This window comes from Callionymus lyra, chromosome 9 (assembly GCF_982586985.1).
Source record: "Callionymus lyra chromosome 9, fCalLyr1.hap1.1, whole genome shotgun sequence".
Lineage (NCBI taxonomy): Eukaryota > Metazoa > Chordata > Actinopteri > Syngnathiformes > Callionymidae > Callionymus > Callionymus lyra.
Window position 1 is genome coordinate 378,740 of NC_141826.1, and position 21,075 is coordinate 399,814.

The window sequence follows — 21,075 nt, forward strand, 5'->3', positions numbered from 1 at the left end:
AGACTCTTTATCATGGTGTCAGGGTGAAGAAAGAAGCATCCTATTATAACAGGAATTTGAAATTACAGTCTGGTTCATCCTAACCCAAATTTGATCTTCAGTAACTTGTATTTTAATCCAAGTTTAATTTGTTAGGCTTTTTGGTATGGATCCAACCTAAAACAAAGCCTGCTTTGCTCATACTTCATGGCAGATGTGTTTTCCAATCAGTTACTTCTCTTTACCAGTGATTCAACCTTCCTTTGATCGACCAGCAGATATCCCAAGATCAGTCGGAAATTAGTTAGCGTATCCAAAAAGACAACATGAAACAAGAGGTGGTGCTTGTAAGTGGGTATTTACAACGTACTGCAGTGTATGTTTGCACATTCACACGTCTTCAGGTACCAGATACAAAATAGGAAAATACTCTGTGACTGCAGGCAGTGCTGACATCCAGAGAGGCGGGGCAGTGGTATAGTCCAGTGAGTCATATGTTTTTGATGTGATTTCAAACGTGAATCAAATGTTATCAAAGTGCTTCACAAGGAAGTTCTGTGGATTTGTTTGGTGAAAAGACCTTGTATTGCTTGCAGACACATAATCCATGTTTTTTTCTGCAAAAGTTCTCAATGCAAATCTTAGCTAGCCTTAGCCACCATGGTTTCCTTGGACAGGTAGACTACCCAGTAGACTAAGTTAAAGGCGGAAAAGGACACTGGAAAAAAGATCCTTGCATATTTGTCAATTTTACTGGTTCCACCCATGTCAGCGACCGTGGGCTGAGAGCATGGTGTCAGTTTCCTCTCCCCCTTGTTCACCATCAGCTGTATTCGCTCTAGTTTGGGGCCCAGTAGTTGATGCAGAGAGACGTTTTGATTGCATTGGTTCTCAACGCTAGTGTTTAGCGTAGAGGCTACCACCTGACTTGTGTTTTTGACCAACTTTGTGGAGGAAGACACCACGCTGAGCAACCTCTCTGATCTAAGACTGGATCGTGAGAGCGTGGAGGAGCTGCCCTTGGCATTGATAGCTACATGACGCAGAATCCTGGCTGGTCCTGGTCCTGAAATGGTGGTGGTGGCCCAAGGTTGATGGTGGCCACACTCCTGCTGGGAGATATAGTTGATCCTTTTCCTTAGGTTACCATTGGTGTCCTGGTTTTGCTGTTGACGAGACAAAATATATACATTTAAAAATTAAAATGTATTGATATGGTACGAATATTATGATAATAGTGTTCATAGAGATATACTCTCAAACATCATCAGGATGTATATTTCCTGTTAGTGGGAAAGCAAAATGCTAAATTGTGGATAAATTGTTGCTCTTGTTAAAGTGAGGAAACAATTTTAAAATTGACTAGGCTGAAGTACTGTTCGTCATTCCCGTGAAACATTGCACTCATAATATGCTTTAGATAATTGCCTTGACCGACACGTTACATTGTTCCTTTAGCAGATGCTGACTTACTATAATTATTTAACTATTGATATATACCTCAAAAATAAAATATAAACTTATCATTGGTTTGAGGATGTTTGAGTGAAAATATAACCAGTTGAAAAAAGGATTTTAAGTGTTACACAATTTTGTTAAGGTAATCCACAAAGCACTACAAAGGGGACAACATTTGGAAATATGGGTCTGAAAGAGACTCTTGACTGTGAAATAACTCATGTACATTAGAGAAGTCCAGAAGCATGGAGGACATAGAGAAATTCTCTACAGAGATAAATATAAGTATTTATTATGTTATCTCAGAACAACTAACACCTTGGATAAATTATTTTGGATTATTTCAATTATTAGGTTGAATCAATTGATTCACAGCTGCAGAGTTTCCAGTTTTATTTCTTATGAGGCATAGGTGTACAGTCATCACAAATGTTGAAGTTTAAGTTTAGGACAAAAGTAGGTTTTGCAAGTTGCATCAAAGATGTTTCAAAGAAATTGAGACACATTTACAGAATTAAAATCCACCCCTCTAAAGTGTTTTGTGTCACTGGATAGCTGGCCGGTTTTCACTCTAAGCACCCTGAGCCTCTCTGAAACCTATACAGATGTAGACAACCTCCTAATCCACTGAAGTGCTGTTGTCACTTTTTTGCAATGAAGCGTGATAGTGCTACAATGGATTGAGGAGTTTTTCACCTTCTTCTAAAACCTGCTCCCTCAATCAAACACATCAAGTTCAAAGACGCTGCAAAAAAGAAACCCTGATCCGTTTTCTTTTGGTTATCTTAGGATGAGTTGCAGGGTTAGCACTATAAGAAATAAGGTCTGAGTGCCTCTCACTCCCCTCTTAAAACAAAGACATTTTGAGGCAAACGGAGGGTCAATAACCCAATTCCTATGAATAATATATATAGATATTATTGGTAAGTATATAAGTACACATATAATCATAGGCTAGTAATCAATTACATGTATTGCATTAATGTACTGCTAACAGCAAATAATAAACACATTAAGTCCCAGAGTCAAATTAAGAAAAGGATACGCATGAAAGGGTGCAAGTGGAAATGTACTGAGCATGGGTCAAGAAAAAGTTTTGCAGATGGGGAACTGCACGGTTGAACAACGATAAGCAGCGGAGCCAAGGCCAGAATAAGCAAACACAAGGCCATGTTTACCCACAAGCTAATGTTAACAATATTACCTTTTGTATTAGAACTAATATTGAAATATATTTTTGTATTAACCTTCATTACATTTTCTTTTATCATTCACAAACCAAGGTTGAACTATATTACTTTATACATCCTGCATTGAAAGTGTGTGAACTCCGTGACCCTGAATGTTTTTCTGTTCCTACATTTCAACAGTTTCATGATTATCGTTTATACATGAGTTGAGAGTGACACTGCACTCAACGTGGGTGGTGAATGTTTTCAAAGATATATGTTCCATTAGAGGCATGTGCTGAATAATTTTACTATCTGGTAACCATCACAGGTTTAAAGTAAGTAAAGTAAAGTAAAGGTTATTTGTAAAGCGCCTTTCAAGACCAGGGTCACAAAGCGCTTTAACAAACACAAACAATATACAGCTAAAATAAATGCTGTGTCAAGTCACCTAAGACAAAAACAGGAGTTGTGACATAATTTTCAAGTTTAGAGATTTTTCTCAGTTGAAGGAAACAGTTTCTGTTCAATTTTATGCAGTGTTGAACTAGAGACACCTAAGTCACCCAAGTATTGACTCAACCCTGGAACCTCATCATCAGGCGCAATAACCGTTGTTTCAGTTTTTTCACATTTAGCTGCAAAGTGTTTTCATTCAGTCACTGTTTGATTTCTAGCAAACAATTGACTTAACTTTTCAGCCTCTGGGGCTCAGTTGGATCAAATGAACAGTAGAGCTAAATGTGGTAAGAAACATTAGGAAATCTCTGAATGAATTTACCCAGGGGAATCAAGTACACCATATTATAAAATAATACAAATAATAAAGGAACCAAAACAGAACCCTGAGGGACTCCACACAACAGTTCTGCTGATTCAGACCTTATTTGATTGGCAGATATACAGAAACTGCAACCAGAAAGGTATGATGAGGACCACTGTAACACAGACCCTGACAGTCCCACTTCATCCCTCAGTCTTCTCAGCAGAATCTGGTGATCAACAGTGTCAAAGGCTGACGACAGATCGAAGGAAACCCGAATCAGCCGACATTATGATGTCACTGGACACTCAGTAAGGCTGTCTCCGTAGTGTGATGTTTGTGGAAGCAATACTGATTAATGTCGCTCTGATCCAGGAACAACGATAGCTGCTCAGACGCCAACTTCTCTAAAATCTTCGACAAGAATGGAAGCTTAAAAAAGGGCCTAAAATGACTGAGGTCAGTAAGGGTTAAGCCTGGCTTTTTCAGTAAAGGCTCCACAATGGCATACTGAAATGTATTGCAAAACCCCTTTGGAAAGGGAGAGGTTTACCATTTTGGTAACCCAGGGGCCAATTACATCAAACACTTTAATTAAGAGCCTACACAGAAGGGCGTCGGACGAGAAAAATTAATAACCAAGATATTTATCTGCATTCTACCCTGCATTCTATGCACCTCCACTTCTCCTTCTTCAAGAGTCAAGGTCAAGTTTCATGTAACCCACTGATAATTGCTACTTCAAGTCAAGAGCTTTCCAGACCATTTGCACTTTCACACAAATCACCTGCGGTGCTTCCTCCACGCCCTTGTCTTTGACGGACGTGGTCTGAGGGCCAGGGGGACATTTTGCAGGTTTCTTCTTGGTGCGCTCCAGCTCCGCATTGGTAAAGTAGTTAACGGCGGCAAATTCGATGAGGGCGGAGAAGACAAAGGCGAAGCAGACGGCTATGAACCAATCCATGGCAGTAGCGTAGGAAACCTTTGGAAGTGAGTGTCGAGCACTGATGCTGAGTGTTGTCATGGTAAGGACCGTTGTGATACCTATTAGAACACAAGAAAAAACTTCAGAACAGAAACTCGGAAGAGCTTTCTTTACTTCACTGAAGAAGATAGTAAGTAAAATAGACCATTTGCAGTGCCTAATAACCCGTGTGCTCATGAGCGTTGGCATATTTCATAAGCTGATGAGACATGGTGCTCCAATATATATTATATATATATATATTCCCAAAAACATTTAAGTTCTCATGCATTTGTCATGGCTCATATGTCAGAGAGAGAGACAGCATTCTGACTTGAAATATACAAAAGTCAGTAAAACCAGCACAGTGAAAGTAAAATTTTCTTACTTCATTACATGTCTGCAATGCTTTAGTTTATAAGATTTGATAAACAATATATTCCTCGATCAGTGTGCTTCCTATATTTTGTTAAAAAACTGAAAGCATCATTTAGAAAAGAGAGAAAACTGATGGGGTCATTTTTCTTGCACATTCTAGACTTGTCGTTGGAGAATTACAGTTTTCAGTCATCATACGATATTATTTGACTCAATTACTGGTTTAAAAGAGTGGTGACCAAATGATTGTTGAACCTGCAAAATCCTCAACCAGGTTTTGATGGGCTCCCTTCTAAGTGGGATTGAAGATGAGGTGGAGGGGATCTGTGGTGGTTGCCCTTCTCAGGATGACGTGGATATTTGCTGTCCTGGAGGAGATATGTGTTTTTCCATCTTACCAGTGGCATGAAGTGGGAAGAAGTCTAGAGGGCAGTCGTTCCTCTGGTATCCTGGGTAATGTCGGGGCGAGGAACTACCACTCACGCTGATGGAAAATATGTGGAGCTCCAATCTTGAGATGGGAATCTCCAGCAGAGCAAGAAAATGAGTAGAACACTACGCTTGATGCACGCCTGAGGTTCTTCACACATTTTGTGCCCTTCGCTACCGGCCCACTTCAGCACAGTCATGGATGCAGGAAGAGAAACGTATTTGGCATAAGAGCCCTCTGATTCTACTTTAGTCCAGATGAGCAAATGAAAGTGATCAGGTGGTGCTGAGCGCTCCAGTTTGCACTTCAACCTCCATCTTGTTCCGGAGTTGGTGTTAAAAGCGACAAAAAACAACAAAATTAGGGTGTGACTCTTGACTAGTGAAAATGAATAAAACACAAAATCTTTAGAAACTAAACTATTGTTTCTGCTTCAAAACATGCTTACATATTGGCACAAAGTCTCTAAAAGCTATGAAACATAAAGAACACCATCCTGTGAATAGGTGATGTCTGAACTTCCGGACACATGTCAGCCTTACAAGGAAAAAACAGTCCCTAGTCGGCTTCTCCCCAGGAGATAAAGATGGGAGGTGGACTACTTGATCATCTGGTTTAGGAGATAGAGTTGCTCTCGTCACAACCTTCTCCCGGTTGGATGGGTCTGATCTTTTCGCTGAAGCTCAGGACAGGAATTACGTAAATGTCCTGGCCGACCGCATTAAATGCAGCATCTCAAAAGCCTCCTCTGTTCCTTCTCTTCCGGTGAGACCTTGTAGCGGCCAATCTGCATGGGCTCAGGTGCTGCTGAAGGTAAACCTGTAGTCTCACACACATTGTTGAATGGCAATTGGTCCCTACAACCCCCCCATAAACAACTATGTTGTCAACCGGACTAATGGAGAGAGCACAAGGCTTGCTCTCTTCGTGGATGTGTACCAGAAGGAGCGAGACTTCAAACAAAATGTCCAGTGGGACTTGGTTCAAAGAGGCTCAAATGTCAGGTCTGCGAGAGAATCCAGCACCAGCTGGAGATCCCGAGAAGGGCTGGAAGGCCTCACAGGAGGTTGAAGCCTGTAGGCCCCCAGTGAGAAAAACACCACTAGAGGTTGGGTACGCGCTGAAGCACCTGACGTGCCTTGTTGGCTGATATGAACACTCACAGTCCGTCCTTTATCCAGCAATGTTGCAGGTAAAACAGGACAGCAGAGGCCAATCAGTAGCTGTGGACCAGGAACCATCCTCATTCCAGAACATTCCTCATTTGGAAGCATAAAGCCTATGTGTAGACGGGGGACTCGGGCATTCTCCAGTGTGTGGAGACCAGAGTACCGCTCAGCTCATCCCGTGCAAGAGCCACAATTTGAGAGGCAGACCCAGCACCGGGGGTGCTGTCAGAGTCTCCCCAGCCCGGGGGGGACTCTGACGGCCAAGGCGTCCACACCTAGTCGGGGCAATCAGAGGCCCTGAGGGACAACCAAAGAAGACATTTGGGCTGGTGATCTGACTCCACCCTGGCGATTGACGTACGCCACCAGTGGAGCTGTCTGATAGTACTAGGGCGTTGGACTGTGACAGTTGGGGAGAGAGGTGAAGCAGGACGTTGGGAATTGCTTTCAACACTAGCCAGTTGATGTGTCTGTACACCGGTCTGTTCCAGACACTGCTGGCGTAAGTCTGACCAGAGGTGCCTCCCCAACGTGTCAGTGAACACCTGATTGTAATGAAGGATGCAACCTAATGGAACTCTCCGTCTGAGGTTGGTTAGAGAGTTCCAAAAACTTGATGTCCTGCAAAACCAAAGCGGGAAGGCTCACTTTTCGACATCGGCCCTGCTTAGGGTCTAGCTCAGGAGTGGCCAACCCGGTCCTCAAAGACCTAGACCGATCAAGCATGCACAGTTTTACCAATGAGGTTTCAGCTGATACAAGCAACACCAGACTAACAATAAACTGATTACACTCCTAATACACCTGATTCGTGAAAATGTGTCCTCTTGAATGGTTGGAACAAAAACCTGCACCCACTGCGGCTCTTTGAGGACCGGGTTGGCACCGCATCACTCTCCGAGTCCAATACATTCTCAAGCTCTGCTGGCGGTCCTGACCTACTCGCTCATGAGATCAGACCGCCACGCACCTCTCCAGCTGCCTGACCAGCAGGGGCGGTAGCTCCTCGCCCTCCTCTGGTCCCGGGGATGCGGGAAATTCTTACCTCCTCAGATGACGAAACCCGCCGGTCTGGCATCTCAAACGTCACACAGAAGTGAAAGTAAACACAGCTGATCGAGTTGGTCTCTTGAACATCTGTATCTTAAAGGGCAATAAAAGATGGGCAATCTCTCAACTGTCTGGACAAACCAGACTATGAAATAACAGACTAAGGTGTTAGACAACACTTTAAGTTATGTGGTGAGAGTAAAAACCTTGCCAGCTTAGAGCGGCAGAACATGATAGCTTAGCATTAGCAGCGAAGACTTGCGAGTAACTTACTGTCACAGGCTTGAAGCTGCGCGCTCTGCCAGTAACACTCATAATAAACCCCAGAAGAATCATCCGTTTCAGTCCTCTATTGCCATAAAGTGTATTTTGTAGAAGGATGAGATCGCTCAAAGACAACTGTTGCATGATCGGTGACAGTGCATCCGATGTCCGGGGTTTTGAAACACTCAGCTGAACTGACACCTGCTGAGCGACATCACTTCTGACGTCTGTGTCCAAGAGGTCCGGTTCGATCATGGGAAAACTCCCACACCGGACCTCCGGGGATATTCCTGCAATCTCAGGAAAAATATGTTCAAACTCACCACAGATGTCGATGTTTCATACGGAACCTCCTCCAGTGAAGCATTTGCACACGTCATCCTGAGGAGGGCAGTCTCTGTGGTTCTCCTCTACCTCATCTGCAGTACACTGTAGAAGTCAGCCCATCGAGTGCACTGCAGGAGGGCCATGTTGTCTGCAAGAGATACTTACCTGGATCGCTCTTGCATACCTCATGGCCAAACTCCATGCAGCGAGCCAGTCGTCCTCCTCGTCGCAGTCTGTTCATGATCGAGGGACGACTCAGCTCGACTCATCAGGGCCCAACAACCTTTTTTTTCTTATCACATTGGAACGTGAGCTTGTCTAGTGTACCGCAGAGGAATGCCATGTTGTTTGTTTTTCCTAAACAACATTGTGTTAACCTGTCTTGATCATAATCATGATCTCTGAGGCGGTGGGGGTCGACAAGCCTCGAACGCTTCCCGTCACTGTCAAGAGCCGTGGGAGGTGTCAACAGGCCACACAATCAGACATCGTGTGATTTGGGCCTAGGCAAACTAAGCAGACATGTGGTTCCCCCCTCTTCAGGGAGGCTTAGCACTTCATGCACACACATTTGTTCACTTCAATATTCATTCTCCATCATTACAATCCACTGTTAGGAGCTTTCTGCTGAGTTGTAAAGGAGGAAGAGCGACGGGTATTTCCCGCCTTTATAGGAAGTGGACTGCACCCAGCTGGGTAGCGAGTTCATTAAGCTTTCTCAGAGACGAGGCGGGGACTCGAGGATAAACCAATAGCGAAGCAGTTAGAGGGCGAAGCACCAAATGACGTAGAACCACCTGAATTTATCAGGGATTATTTTGTCATTTGGGCTAAAAATAAGCATAATAAGCATCAACCTGATTTTTTTAATGTCCAGCATTGAACACCAATTTCATCAAAAAAGTCACAACAATACACCTGTGAATGATGAGGAATACGTACCAAATACAGTGCGAGCTGGGACTGACTCTTTATTTATCCAGAAGGACACTTGGGAGAGTATTACTGTCATAATGCAGGGGATATACGTCTGAATCATGAAGTAGCCCATTTTACGCTTCAAATTGAAGAAGACAGTCATCACCACATATTCACCTAGAGAGTCAACACAAAGCAAAAAGATAAGAGATGTTAAATTAAAGGAGTTTTGCCTGGAACTGTGCTACTTACATAAAAGTAAGTAAGTAAGTAATTTTTATTTATATAGCGCTTTTCCAGACCATGGTCACAAAGCGCTTAAACAATCGAAACAATATTCAATAAAGTATATACTTTAAAGGTCAAGATAAAACTGATAACACAACAGGAGTTCCAGAAAATCAAGGAAAAGCCTGAACAAATAAAAACGTCTTAAGATGTTTCTTGAAAGAGTCAGTAGACTCCATTAAGCTCAAAGAGAGAGGAAGATCGTTCCAAAGCTTAGGAGCAACAGCCTGGAAGGATTTCTCTCCTCTAGTCCTGAACCGTGTGGGTGGAACCATCAGTAGATTCTGATCCACAGACCTCAGAGCTCGAGCTGGGGTGTAAGGCTGGATCAGATCAGTGATGTAAGGAGGAGCCTGACCATGAATAGCTCTGAAAGTAAGAACCAGAATTTTAAAGTTTTAAGGATTGGAGAAACGTGAGTTCTTCTACTTGAGCGGGTCAGAATTCTCGCTGCAGAGTTCTGAATCAACTGCAGGCGAGACAGCTCCTTCTTGTTAAGACATGAAAACAAACTGTTACAATAGTCCAGGCGAGAAGACACAAACACATGGATTACAAGCTCCAGATCATGTTGTGACAACATTTTCCTAAATTTAGAGATTATTCTCAGTTGAAGGAAACTTCTTTATATAATTTATTTTTATTCTGATCATTATATTTGTACAAACAACTGAACCTTAGCTGTACCACACATTAAACTCAAAAGCAACAAAGTGTATGAGTGTATACACTGATAAATGATTAAGTGTATTTATAATGATTATTTGATGGGCGTCTCTTCAAAAGACGATCAGAGGAGTTGAAAGAGAAAACAAATCTCTTGTGATTAGAAATGCGTTTTCAGCTCAATTGGAATTGAATGCGAATTAAAAGCCCCTGAAGGGAAGGGACCTTTTTGATTATAGACAACGATATTTTCTTATGCCTCCTTATTAAACATTCAGACATCTTTAAAGTCAATCAACATCTGAGTTTAGGATGACATCTAAACTAGGCTGCTGATTAAGTTTTAAGATGACCCAAAAGCTCTCTCAAGTTAAAAAGTGTCCACACTTTTGTGAAGAAAAACTGACTTCTTCTGACAGAATATCATTTTTGTGCTAAAAGTCAAAAATGGAATGGTGCATATTAAATTCGACAAAACATTCATGTAACCTCTTGTCCCGGCAAACCTATTCTTTATAAAAAAGTAAAGACACAGACAATTTAGACGAAAAACATGCAGCAATCCTCCTGATCAGAGAATCTTCTTACCTGTGATGGACTTGATGATTTCACTGGAGACCGTCTGGCCAATGAGATCATACTGAACTAAGCTGGAGGACTCAGGAGGGACCTCCACTGAGTCCTCAGGACCCTTTGTCCATGTGTAGATCATTTCTGTTTTAGGATAAGCATCTATGGGCAAAGAGCATAAAATTCAGAAGGTTGCCGGTAAAACCGAGTTAGATTAACACTGTACGATTCCTCTACCTGTTATAAGGCTGTTGTCATGTAAAGCAGTATAAAGAGAGACTATTCAGAAGCTTCTCTCCAGAATTTTTCTTCTGTAAACAATATAAAATAAATAAATAAAATCCCTCAGAGACAAGTTTATTAAAAAATCTAAGTATTGCTTTGTTACTATTCAACTTAATTAACTCTTTCCTGCTGGCTGTCACCGTGGGGTGGTTTGGCTGTTTTTTATAGAGATAGTTGTTCATGCAAAGTGATTAAGACACAGTAATTCCCTTCTTTTGAGTCTCAGGTGATCTTGGTTGGTTCTATTTTCTATATTCTATGTTCTATTGTGTTTCAATCTACCGTCCGCCTGGTCCTGCGGCAGTGTTCTTAAAGGACTTTAGTGAGTTTTTATCTTCCATTATTCAAATGGAATCTATTCTTATTCTTGGAGACTTCAATCTTTACGTTTATGACATCACATCTTGCTATGCTAAATAACTTCTGACTTTAACTGAAGCCTTTAACTTTAACTGAAGACTTTAATTGAAAACTTTAACATGTTTCTGAACCAACTCACCAAAAGGACCCCACTTTAGACTTAATTTTTCCTCTTGGCCTGGAGATTTCTTTTTTCTTTTTCAGGTTTATTATTTACATTGTTAGTTTAAACATGCTCTATGCTACCAGTGCAGCTCTAGTTCCCTGCCAAGAGCTCAAGATAACAACATCACTGTGGCAAGGAAAAACTGCCTCTGGGAGGCAGAAACCTTGAAAGGACCAGGCTCCCGGCAGGCAGTGTCCTTCACAACTGGTCAGGCCAGTTGCAAATGTATGTAATACACAGGTAAACAGACTCAATTGGGGGGAGAAGATACAGAGGAGAGTGTGTGTGTGTGTGTGTGTGTGTGTGTGTGTGTGTGTGTGTGTGTGTGTGTGTGTGTGTGTGAGTAAGAGTGCGTGTGAGAGTGTGCAGAGACCCAAAAGCGCCAGCTGTACACATCTGCAGGAGGGGCAAGAGGGACCCAAACAAGCCCCCTCCTAAACATGCCTGTGAGCCCATGCCTTGCTCGGCAAGATCCCGGCGCGAGTGCCCCAGCAGCGGTCGGAGCCCACGGGAGGTCCAGACCTGGCAGGCAAGATAACCACCGGAGCCAGCCATGACCCAGAACACCGGCGAAAAAGCAGACTACCCACGGAGGCCCCCACACCGCACAGAGGCAAGGACCAGCGAGGAGATGGCGGAGGAAGTGAAGAAGGGAGGCACCAGGAGCAGGCACCGGGACAGAGGAGCCCGAGGGCCAACCGGCGAGGGACAGCCAGCGAACCAGTCAAAGGACAGTGCATCAGGGCAAGCCCTTGCTCCAGAAGACCACCAGGCCACCACCATGCCCAAAACAGAGAACCATAGGAAGACAGGCCAGTGGGACGGAAAGCCACCACAGCAGCAGTGGCGGGGCCCACGCATGCAACGCAATAACAGTGGGGTTGAGTACCACCCCAGGAGCTAGGGACATTTCTAATGTATTTGTACATAATGTCCATCTGAGTGATCATTGGATTGATTTGTTTAACCTGAACCTAAGCCCTTAAAAGGTAGGTCTCAGAGGCGTGTTATCTCAGTTTTTCCCTCTTTTCTTTAATGAAAAAACGGTGCCTTTGGACATGTTCTCGGTGTTATGACTTTAAGTATATATTTTATTGAGTATTGTTTTGATTGTTTAAGCGCTTTGTGACCCTGGTCTAGAAAAGCGCTCTATGAATATAAATAACTTACTTACAGTACTTACTTATAAGTATAACTATTAATATTAGTATAACTATAGGTATAAGTATAAGTATAACTATTAATATAAGTATAAGTATAACTATAAGTAAAAGTATAAATATAACTATTAGTATAACTATAAGTATAAGTATAACTATTATTATAACTATAATGAAGATCTCCTGAGTCTGAAAAGGATCTGATGTCCTCATTCATTGAGATAATGGAAACTGACAGATCTGATTCCATTCGGAAACTGGTAACAGTAAATAAGAAAAACCGCAAAGTGTTGTTTGACACGCTAAATTTTCTTGTGTGTACTACTGCTCCAATCACCCCTGTCTTCTGTGAAGCTGACAGCAATGCATTGTTGATATTTTTCAGTGAAATTAAATTGATCAAAGAGAAATTCCTTCCCATTTTGTATGGAACCCCTGCTATCACTGAGCCTGTATCCATCTTGCCTGTCCGACATCCTTCCGTGTAGGCTCTTTATTAAAGTGTTTGGTGTAATTGGCCCCTGGGTTACCAAAATAATAATTCTCTCCCTTTCCACAGGGCTTTTTCCTAATGCATTTAAGCAGGCCATTGTGGAGCCTTTTCTCAAAAAGAGAAACCTGGGTGTTGTATGTGTCTCTAATACAACACTGCAAAATCTGACCATAAATGGTTTCCTTAAACTGATAAAAATCTCTTAACTTGGGAAAATGATATTGCAACATGATCTGGAGCTTAGAATCCACGCTTCTGTGTTCTCTCGTTTAGACTATTGTAACAGCTTTTTTCATGTCTAAACAAGAAGTAGCTGTCTTGCCTGCAGATAATACAAAACTTACGCAGCTATAATTCTGACCCTGAAACACTTCACTGGTTGCCGGTTTCTTTTAGAATCAATTTTAAAGTTCTTGTTCTTACTTTCAGAGCTATTCATAGTCAGGCTCCACCTTACATCAGTGATCTGGTCCAGCCTTACAGCCCAGCTTGGGCTCTTAGGTCTGTGGATCAGAACCAGAGGAGAAAAATCCTTCCAGGCTGTTGCTCCTAAGCTTTGGAAAGATCTCCCTCTCCCTCTGCGTCTTAAGTTGTTTCTTGATGGAGTTTACTGACTCTATCAAGAAACAATTTAAGAAATTCTTATTAGTGCAGGCTTTACCCTGTTTTTTGGGGGAATCTTGTGTTTGTGTTATATGTTCTGGCCTTTTAAAGCTTGTATTTTAGCTGTATATTGAGTTTGTTTGTAAAAGCGCTTCGTGAGCCTGGTCTGGAAAGATGCTTTACAAATAACGTTAACTTACTTACTAACTTACTCGCCATGTTTCTGTTCTCTCATTATTTTAAACATATTAATTGCAAAAGTCTGATAGGACTTTCTGGTGTCCAGCACCTTCAAATCATAGTTTAATCAAGGATCTTCAATATCACATCTTTTCTATCTATTTTCATCAAGTAATAAAGGGTATTAGAACAATATTTTACTCTTTCGGTTGATCATGGCGGCTTCTCTAAGTGCTATGTATATGGTTGGGTTTTCCCCCTTGATGGATGCAGTTAAAAATGAGAGTTGTCTTTGCCTGCTTCTCACTCCGGGGGTCCACATAGGCTGGATATAAAGGCTGTGCTGCCAAAATAAAATGACTCTTGTGTGTCATGGACTGGAACTCAGTGGTTATGCATGTATATCGAGATGGAGAAACACAATAGGGGAGAGGGTGATGGAGAGAAAATGAAGGCAGGGCAGACACAATTAGAACACAAATCAGCTATCAAAACTAGGTGCATATATCTGTGCTATCCTGTGACAGAGGAAGGGAACCTGACCTTTCCTGCGCTTTAGGCCACATCCGAAACATGGCTGATGCCTCTTTACCAGCAAAGGATGACAGTGACAGAGACAAGTATTTGTCCTTAACAATGTCACCAAAGTGGGTAATTGACAGTACAAACACAAATCTCTTTTGTTTTGTGGAAGATGGAATCTCAACACCGCTGCATATGTCCAATTAGACTGAGGGAAAGACTTGAGAGAAGCTATTTCTGCTGATCAACGCCTCCAATACAAACACTGATGCTGAGTTAGGCCTTCATTTTTAATTTGGAGAACAGAACATTTCATTATCCATAATAAAATTCCATTTTCTGGCTTTGTCTTACAAATGGTGCATTCCAATCCACATCACTTCCATTTTTTCATTTTAATTTCACACTCAGGAAATTCATGTGGTCAAGCTGTTAAGACCAATATATAATTGTTTCTTACATTTCTAAGCTCCTTAAAACACTCTTCAAAAGGCACTGCCTGTTTACTAAGATGCATTATGCTTAAAATACCCATGCACAAGATGTCACAGATATTTTTAGGAATCACTTTGAAGTTTTCCAGCTAAATAAAAGGGTAGAAATGGTTCAGGGATCAATCTGTCCATGTAGGTTTTCATTCAATGAGGTCATTGTTATCAACGTTGTTCCTAAGCAAGTCTACTGAACGGAGCACAGTTTCAGAAAGATAGTTGAACTTGCATCCAAGAAGCTTCTTCAGTTCCAAATGAACTTTGTAGTTACTCCAAAACTGATCACGAACAGATCAGTGGTGGACATCATACGAGCTACAGACTCTGAAATCTGTAACAACAAGCTGGCAGGACCGGAGGCTGAAAGACTTCAATATAACTACTCTCTCCAATACCAGAGAAACTTCTTCGTAAGTCACTATTTAGCAAAAAAGGGCCTTGGTGTCATTGCAGAAGGAGAAAAACATCACTATATGGCACCTGTGGACAAAGAGAGGTGCACTGTGCTACTCAACAAAAAGGGCTACGAGGAAAAAGTAACAAACCTTAGTGATACTGCCACCTACGAGACTCTGAAAGGAGATCTCTGTCACATATAATCTGGCTAAATATTGGCTACCATCCTATCCCCATGGTTATCATCCTAACTCCCACGGCATTTCCCATAAAATCAGGGAAATCACACATCACGCATGACTGAAACAAGGAAACAACACCTAGCCACTAATCAGATATGTTGATGACACTTGAAGATGTCAAAGAACAACTTTTGAACCTTTCCAGAGTACACGGTACACATGGAGGGAGATGGGTGCCTCAATGTGGAAGTATACAGTAAAATCACACATATGGACCCTACACAATAAAACAAACAATTTCCCGAAGGAGACCTCCTGAGGGATCAATAAAGTTTTACCTTACCTTACCTTACCTTACACAGTTCAGTTCACTTGCATTGATACAACTTTGTTTTACGAATAAATATTGAATTCATTATACTAATCCAACAACCAGTGTTGCTCACTACTAGTCACTAACAGTAATATTTAAATTTTAACTGGCCTACAAGTGAGTGTAGGTTCTACTTTATACAGATCCCTTATTAATTCAACATGTGACTGGCACCAGTTAGAATCATCAGAACACTGCAAAAGCATTTTCAGGTGAAGCTTGACTAAATGTAATTTAAAAAAAGTAAACCCTCTCTGCAACTGAAAGACTGGCAGTGCCTCCAGAATCGACCTAGTAAGTAATTTAGCTGGTCTTCTGTGAAATGTGTGAGAAAGCAAAGTGTGCATGGTCCAAGACCTTAGAGTCTGCATGTGGACATATAACAACTATTCCTGTCAAGAGATTAACTTTTTAATTCTAATCTGTAATGAATTGATCAAGTAATCTGTTTTTATTTTACATGTCAAAAGAAATTTAAGTAGTTGGATGGATGGGTGGGTGGATGGTGGTATTTCACCATATCGCAATTCACTCTATGCAGTCTCGCTTTTTCACAAGCACTTTTTTTTCAACACAGTACTGAATATTTAAATATTTTATAGCAAGCCTCAGTCAGGATGTCAAAGCTCCTCTGGTGAATAATCTAAACGATATAAACTTCAGATAGAATTTTGTTGGTACTTTTGACAATGCTTGGTGTAATACCCACCCGAGTAGGGGTTGGACTATTGTTTCTTCACCTGTACTGTTGCAAGCTCAAGTTCTTATGACCTCATTTCTATTTGGTTCCGATAGAATAAGATCTTTCTTGTTTCCTTCATTCTCTTCGTACTTAGCTTAAACAATAGGATAAGGACTTACACCTAGCCACTAATCAGATATGTTGATGACACTTGAAGATGTCAAAGAACAACTTTTGAACCTTTCCAGAGTACACAATACATGTGGAGGGAGATGGGTGCCTCAATGTGAAAGTATACAGTAAAATCACACATATGGACCCTACACAGTTCAGTTCACTTGCATTGATACAACTTTGTTTTACGAATAAATATTGATTTCATTATACTTATCCAACAACCAGTGTTGCTCACTACCTCGTCACTAACAGTAATATTTAAATTTGAACTGGCCTACAAGTTAGTGTAGGTTCTACTTTATACAGATCCCTTATTCATTCATTCCATTCTCCTCCTTGTAATAACATGTGACAGGCACCAGTTAGAATCATCAGAACACTGGAAAAGCATTTTCAGGTGAAGCTTGACTAAATGTAGTTAAAAAAAAGTAAACCCTCTCTGCAACTGAAAGACTGGCAGTGCTTCCAGAATCTACCTAGTAAGTAATTTAGCTGGTCTTCTGTGAAATGTGTGAGAAAGCAAAGTTTGCATGGTCCAAGACCTTAGAGTCTGCATGTGGACATATAACAACTAGTCCTGTCAAGAGATTCACTTTTTAATTCTAATCTGTAATGACTTGATCAAGTAATCTGTTTTTGTTTCACATGTCAAAAGAAAGTTAAGTAGTTGGATGGATGTGTGGGTGGATGGTGGTATTTCACCATATCGCAATTCACTCTATGCAGTCTCGCTTTTTCACAAACACTTTTTTTTTAACATGGTACTGCATATTTAAGTATTTTATAGCAAGCCTCAGTCAGGATGTCAAAGCTCCTCTGGTGAATAATCTAAACGATATAAACGTCAGATAGACTTTTGTTGGTACTTTTGACAATGCTTGGTGTAATACCCACCCGAGTAGGGGTTGGACTATTGTTTCTTCACCTGTACTGTTGCAAGCTCAAGTTCTTATGACCTCATTTATATTTGGTTCTGATAGAAAAAGATCTTTCTTGTTTCCGTCATTCTCTTCGTACTTAGCTTAAACAAAAGGTTAAGGACTTACAGCTTCCGAACTTGAGCGGACAGGCATGTCCGTCCATGGGGAAGTCCATAAGCTTCATGGGACATTCAGCACTGATAGTTAATCTGTGAAAGGTCACACAAATACTATCTTAACAAAATTAAACATCAGTTAAACATTGAATATTGGTTTATATGAATTAAAATGTTTTCCAAGATAGGGATGTACTTAAAGCAGCATTAATTGAGCCTTAAACAGGTCATATAACCTTTTGTATGGGAACCAGGAGAAATTTTTATACAAATTACCATATTTGATTATTTTAAATACATTTTCTGAGAGCTCATTAACATGCCAGAATATGTGCTGTTTTATAAAAAATGACCAACAGTTAATATCATATGAAATAACAAGATACATATTAAAGCATTATCAGACTCACAACAGCACCATTATAAAGTATTTGTAATCACTTTGCACCGAACAAGGTCTGTGCTCTGGTTACTTGAACCAAACCTTGCGCTGTGTATTCCAGGAACGGAAGACTCACCTCATGGTGTAGAGGATGGTGCCGTTCTTCATGATGCGGAAGAGTTTGTTAGGGGCAGTCATGTTGTGAGCAACAGACCTCTTGCCGTTTCTGAAGAAGGTGTCTGGGGTCCAGACTTTTGTCACCATCAAGTTGTTCAGCCTTAAAATCTCAACGGGGCCATCATACATTAAGCGGCGATCCACCCACGTCTGCCTGAAGAACACATCCATGGTGTACTCCTGACAATGTGAAAGGTGCAAGTTAGTTGTTTACATGAAATTGATTTTAAATACATAATAATAATAATTATTGGAGCTATTAAATCATTTGTCACTGTGACATATGCAGAGTGAAAATCAACAAGAAGTAACGAGATAGAATAAAACCCACGGACAATAGAACCTCTGAATGATCCTATAAAATCAGAGATGATTGTGTCTAAATATTTATTTTGCTTTTTTCTTACTTCCACATTATACAAGCGGAAAAATGGTTGCCTCTCTGTTCCACTATTACGAGTTTTCAGTAACTTAAGGTATGTTCTTAGTTCTAGGCACATGCACAGTGCTGTTTTAGGTTAGGTTAGGTTAGGTTAGGTTAGGTTAGGTTAGGTTAGGTTAGGTAGAACTTTATTGATCCCAAAGGAGGTCTCCTTCGGGAAATTCTTTTTCCAATTTGCCAAAGCAATAAAGACGGCTATTCATAGAAATAAAGATCAAGAACATAGATCAAAGACAAAGGATACAAAGATTAACATAGAATAGAATGACAAGATACTTTTGCTCCACTCCTGCCCCCAAACTCACCTCCAAATCACCTCCACCTCCACTGATTATCACTGTGTGTGTGGTACTTGGGTGCAAATGTAATGACCGACTGAAGCTGAACTGAACTTCTCCCTGATTTTTCACCCACTTATTGCCTCTGTCTTGTTTTTCTTAACCCTCGTGTTATCTCAGGGTCAAGGTGAACGGACAACCTCCTTCGGTTCCAGAAATACATAGAGGTTGTTCATCTTGACCCAGAGACAAGAAAAGGTTTACTTAAAACACATTTGTTTCATGCCACCCAGATATCTCAAGGGTGAAGAACTTTTTGTGATTTGGGAAACTCACCCTACTGGTCCGATAATTATTACAAGTCACAAAGCCTACTTTTTAGAGCAATAGAATTATTGAATTATTTATATATTTGTTTTATTAAATAGTATGCTAGATGTTTATCGAGCAAAAAAGGCTCCTTGGCAATAGTATGCACTGCACTGATTTTCTGATTCTGTGATATAAAGTGCTTTGGCGCATCTGATCCATTTGTGTTGCTTGAGACAGATGGTGCATGTAGAGATCCTAAAGAGATCCTAAAGTATGTTAACAGTTTTTCCTCTTCATAATTTGTAAAAACACAATTTGAAAATTGTAAGTTTACTTACCATTTCAACATCTGAAACCGGACCAAAACTTGTCACATAAATGTCAGTCTTGACCTCTGTAACAGGACCTAAAAAAAAGTGTCTCATTTAATGTTTTATCTTTTAAATCCTTCCGTGTCCTATCCAAGCTATCCAAGTGCGTGGTCTCTGCAAACTATCTTGGTAGTTCCATAAGAATGCTATCTAAAAAAATGGACGGAATACATAGCTTAAAATAAGTGAAAACCTTATCGATTTTGACTTCCTCACATCTGTAAATGAACATATGTGTTCTTCATATACAGACTGGATGCAGCTGTGTCGTTAGTGTATATTCCTGACAGGATGTGGTTCACTGAGAACAAGCCATCAAACATGTCTCATAACCAAAGCCGCAATTTAATTGGGCATTAAACATTCTGTCGGCAACATGGTTATATAACAGCAGAAACCTGTGAGCTTAGAGGAATGGCTTCTGCAAAAATCAAAAGTAGCAAGATTACAGGATGAAGCCTGTAATATAGGATATGGTGATGCATGAGATGTCAAGCTCTCAACTTTATTTTAGTCTTGTCTACAAATAGAACAAAACTCAATACCTCCAAATCCAGGTCTAAGCCTATTATCATATCCATCCAGAAGTCGGTCCAGAATGCGAGTGAAATTCTCCGGGTATATCCTCTCATCTTTCCTTGTCTGTCCTGTGCTTCTGTTCACGCTGAAACAATGATGATACAAACTTGAAGTTGAAGCAGCAGATCAGCAGACAGATTCACTCACCATGTAGTCAGGCAGAAAAAGTACATCAGGGTCCGGATTCGATTGGGAATCATCGCTGTCACCATCTCCGTCTTCTTGGCAGAAACCATTTTTACATGCCATACTTAAAGCTTCTTCACATTTCACCACCATACATCTTGTCTTTTCATGGAGCAAGAAAGTTTTCCTAACGCTCTCAAACACATACACTTCACCTCCAGCTCATCCTGCTCCCAAAGCCAAACTGCTGCTGCTGTAGCAGCTGACACACAGAAGAAAGGGAGCAGAGCTTCGTCCATTCTCTCTCTCTCTCTTTTTCTCTCTTTCTCTCTCTCTCTCTCTCGCTTACTTTCTCACAGCTTGCCAATCTGTTCATCCGCGCTTCTACTGGCTCTCCTGGAAACCCGTTTTAAACACACACATGTTCCTGAGGTGTAGAGGATTTTTTTTTTTATACTAAACTGCTGTAACATTTTTGTAATTTCTGCTGTGGCTTAAAGAATCACAAACGTGTTTGCCTTTTCTAAAAACTGCATTTGTGACAGGATCAATTCATTTTCAATTAAGATTTGATTAAATTATTAAAAATCCTTTTTTTTTTATTCAAATATGTACAGTAGTTCCCTACAAAAAAATTATTCAGTTTGACCATGCTGTGTGTGTAAATTGTTCTTATAGTTGTTCTAGTTAATGGAATATTGAATGGTTGAATATGTTTTTATGGGAGATTCACAATTCACACACATTTTATATATAATATAAAAGGTAAAACATGGCAATTTTTAATCACAGTCAAGCAAGAAACTGTGGATAGAATTCAAATGGGTCATCACTTGTTGCAACAACCCCACACACGCAGATGCACGCACACAGAGACACAGTTGCGCACACACACACACACACACACAT

General features: G+C 40.8%; 2 protein-coding genes across 3 annotated transcripts in view; both read right to left on the minus strand.

The window, feature by feature from the left end:
* Positions 1-370: 370 nt before the first annotated feature.
* gabra4 (gamma-aminobutyric acid type A receptor subunit alpha4) lies at positions 371-20,397 on the minus strand. 2 transcript variants are annotated; one of them, XM_087799512.1, is made up of 10 exons: positions 20,322-20,397; positions 20,188-20,258; positions 20,007-20,125; positions 19,429-19,496; positions 18,018-18,238; positions 17,510-17,592; positions 10,412-10,555; positions 8,894-9,046; positions 4,157-4,413; positions 371-1,145 (listed from the first exon to the last, which is right to left on the minus strand). In XM_087799512.1, exons 1-10 carry the CDS (start codon positions 20,370-20,372, stop codon positions 621-623), a joined length of 1,692 nt encoding a protein of 563 aa, XP_087655638.1. In that variant the 5' UTR covers positions 20,373-20,397; the 3' UTR covers positions 371-620. The 2 variants fall into 2 exon arrangements, with proteins under 2 accessions (XP_087655638.1, XP_087655639.1); XM_087799513.1 differs by having other exon boundaries at positions 20,188-20,345.
* The window catches only part of LOC148071390 (uncharacterized), a 74,321-nt gene continuing 73,634 nt past the window's right edge, over positions 20,389-21,075 (minus strand). The window contains exon 3 of the mRNA XM_087799645.1: positions 20,389-20,428. Coding sequence (XP_087655771.1) covers positions 20,389-20,428 — 40 coding nt within the window. The remainder of the gene's footprint in view (positions 20,429-21,075) is intronic.

What these genes read in the sequence shown, in the direction of transcription:
- gabra4 (XM_087799512.1), bottom strand. Translation starts at nt 20,372, where the DNA reads ATGTGTTTGAGAGCGTTAGGAAAACTTTCTTGCTCCATGAAAAGACAA. An exon ending in TTTTTCTGCCTGACTACATG is followed by an intron (nt 20,126 to 20,187) that starts GTGAGTGAATCT and finishes TCATTGTTTCAG; the next exon opens with CGTGAACAGAAGCACAGGAC. An exon ending in GCTTAGACCTGGATTTGGAG is followed by an intron (nt 19,497 to 20,006) that starts GTATTGAGTTTT and finishes ACTTTTTTTTAG; the next exon opens with GTCCTGTTACAGAGGTCAAG.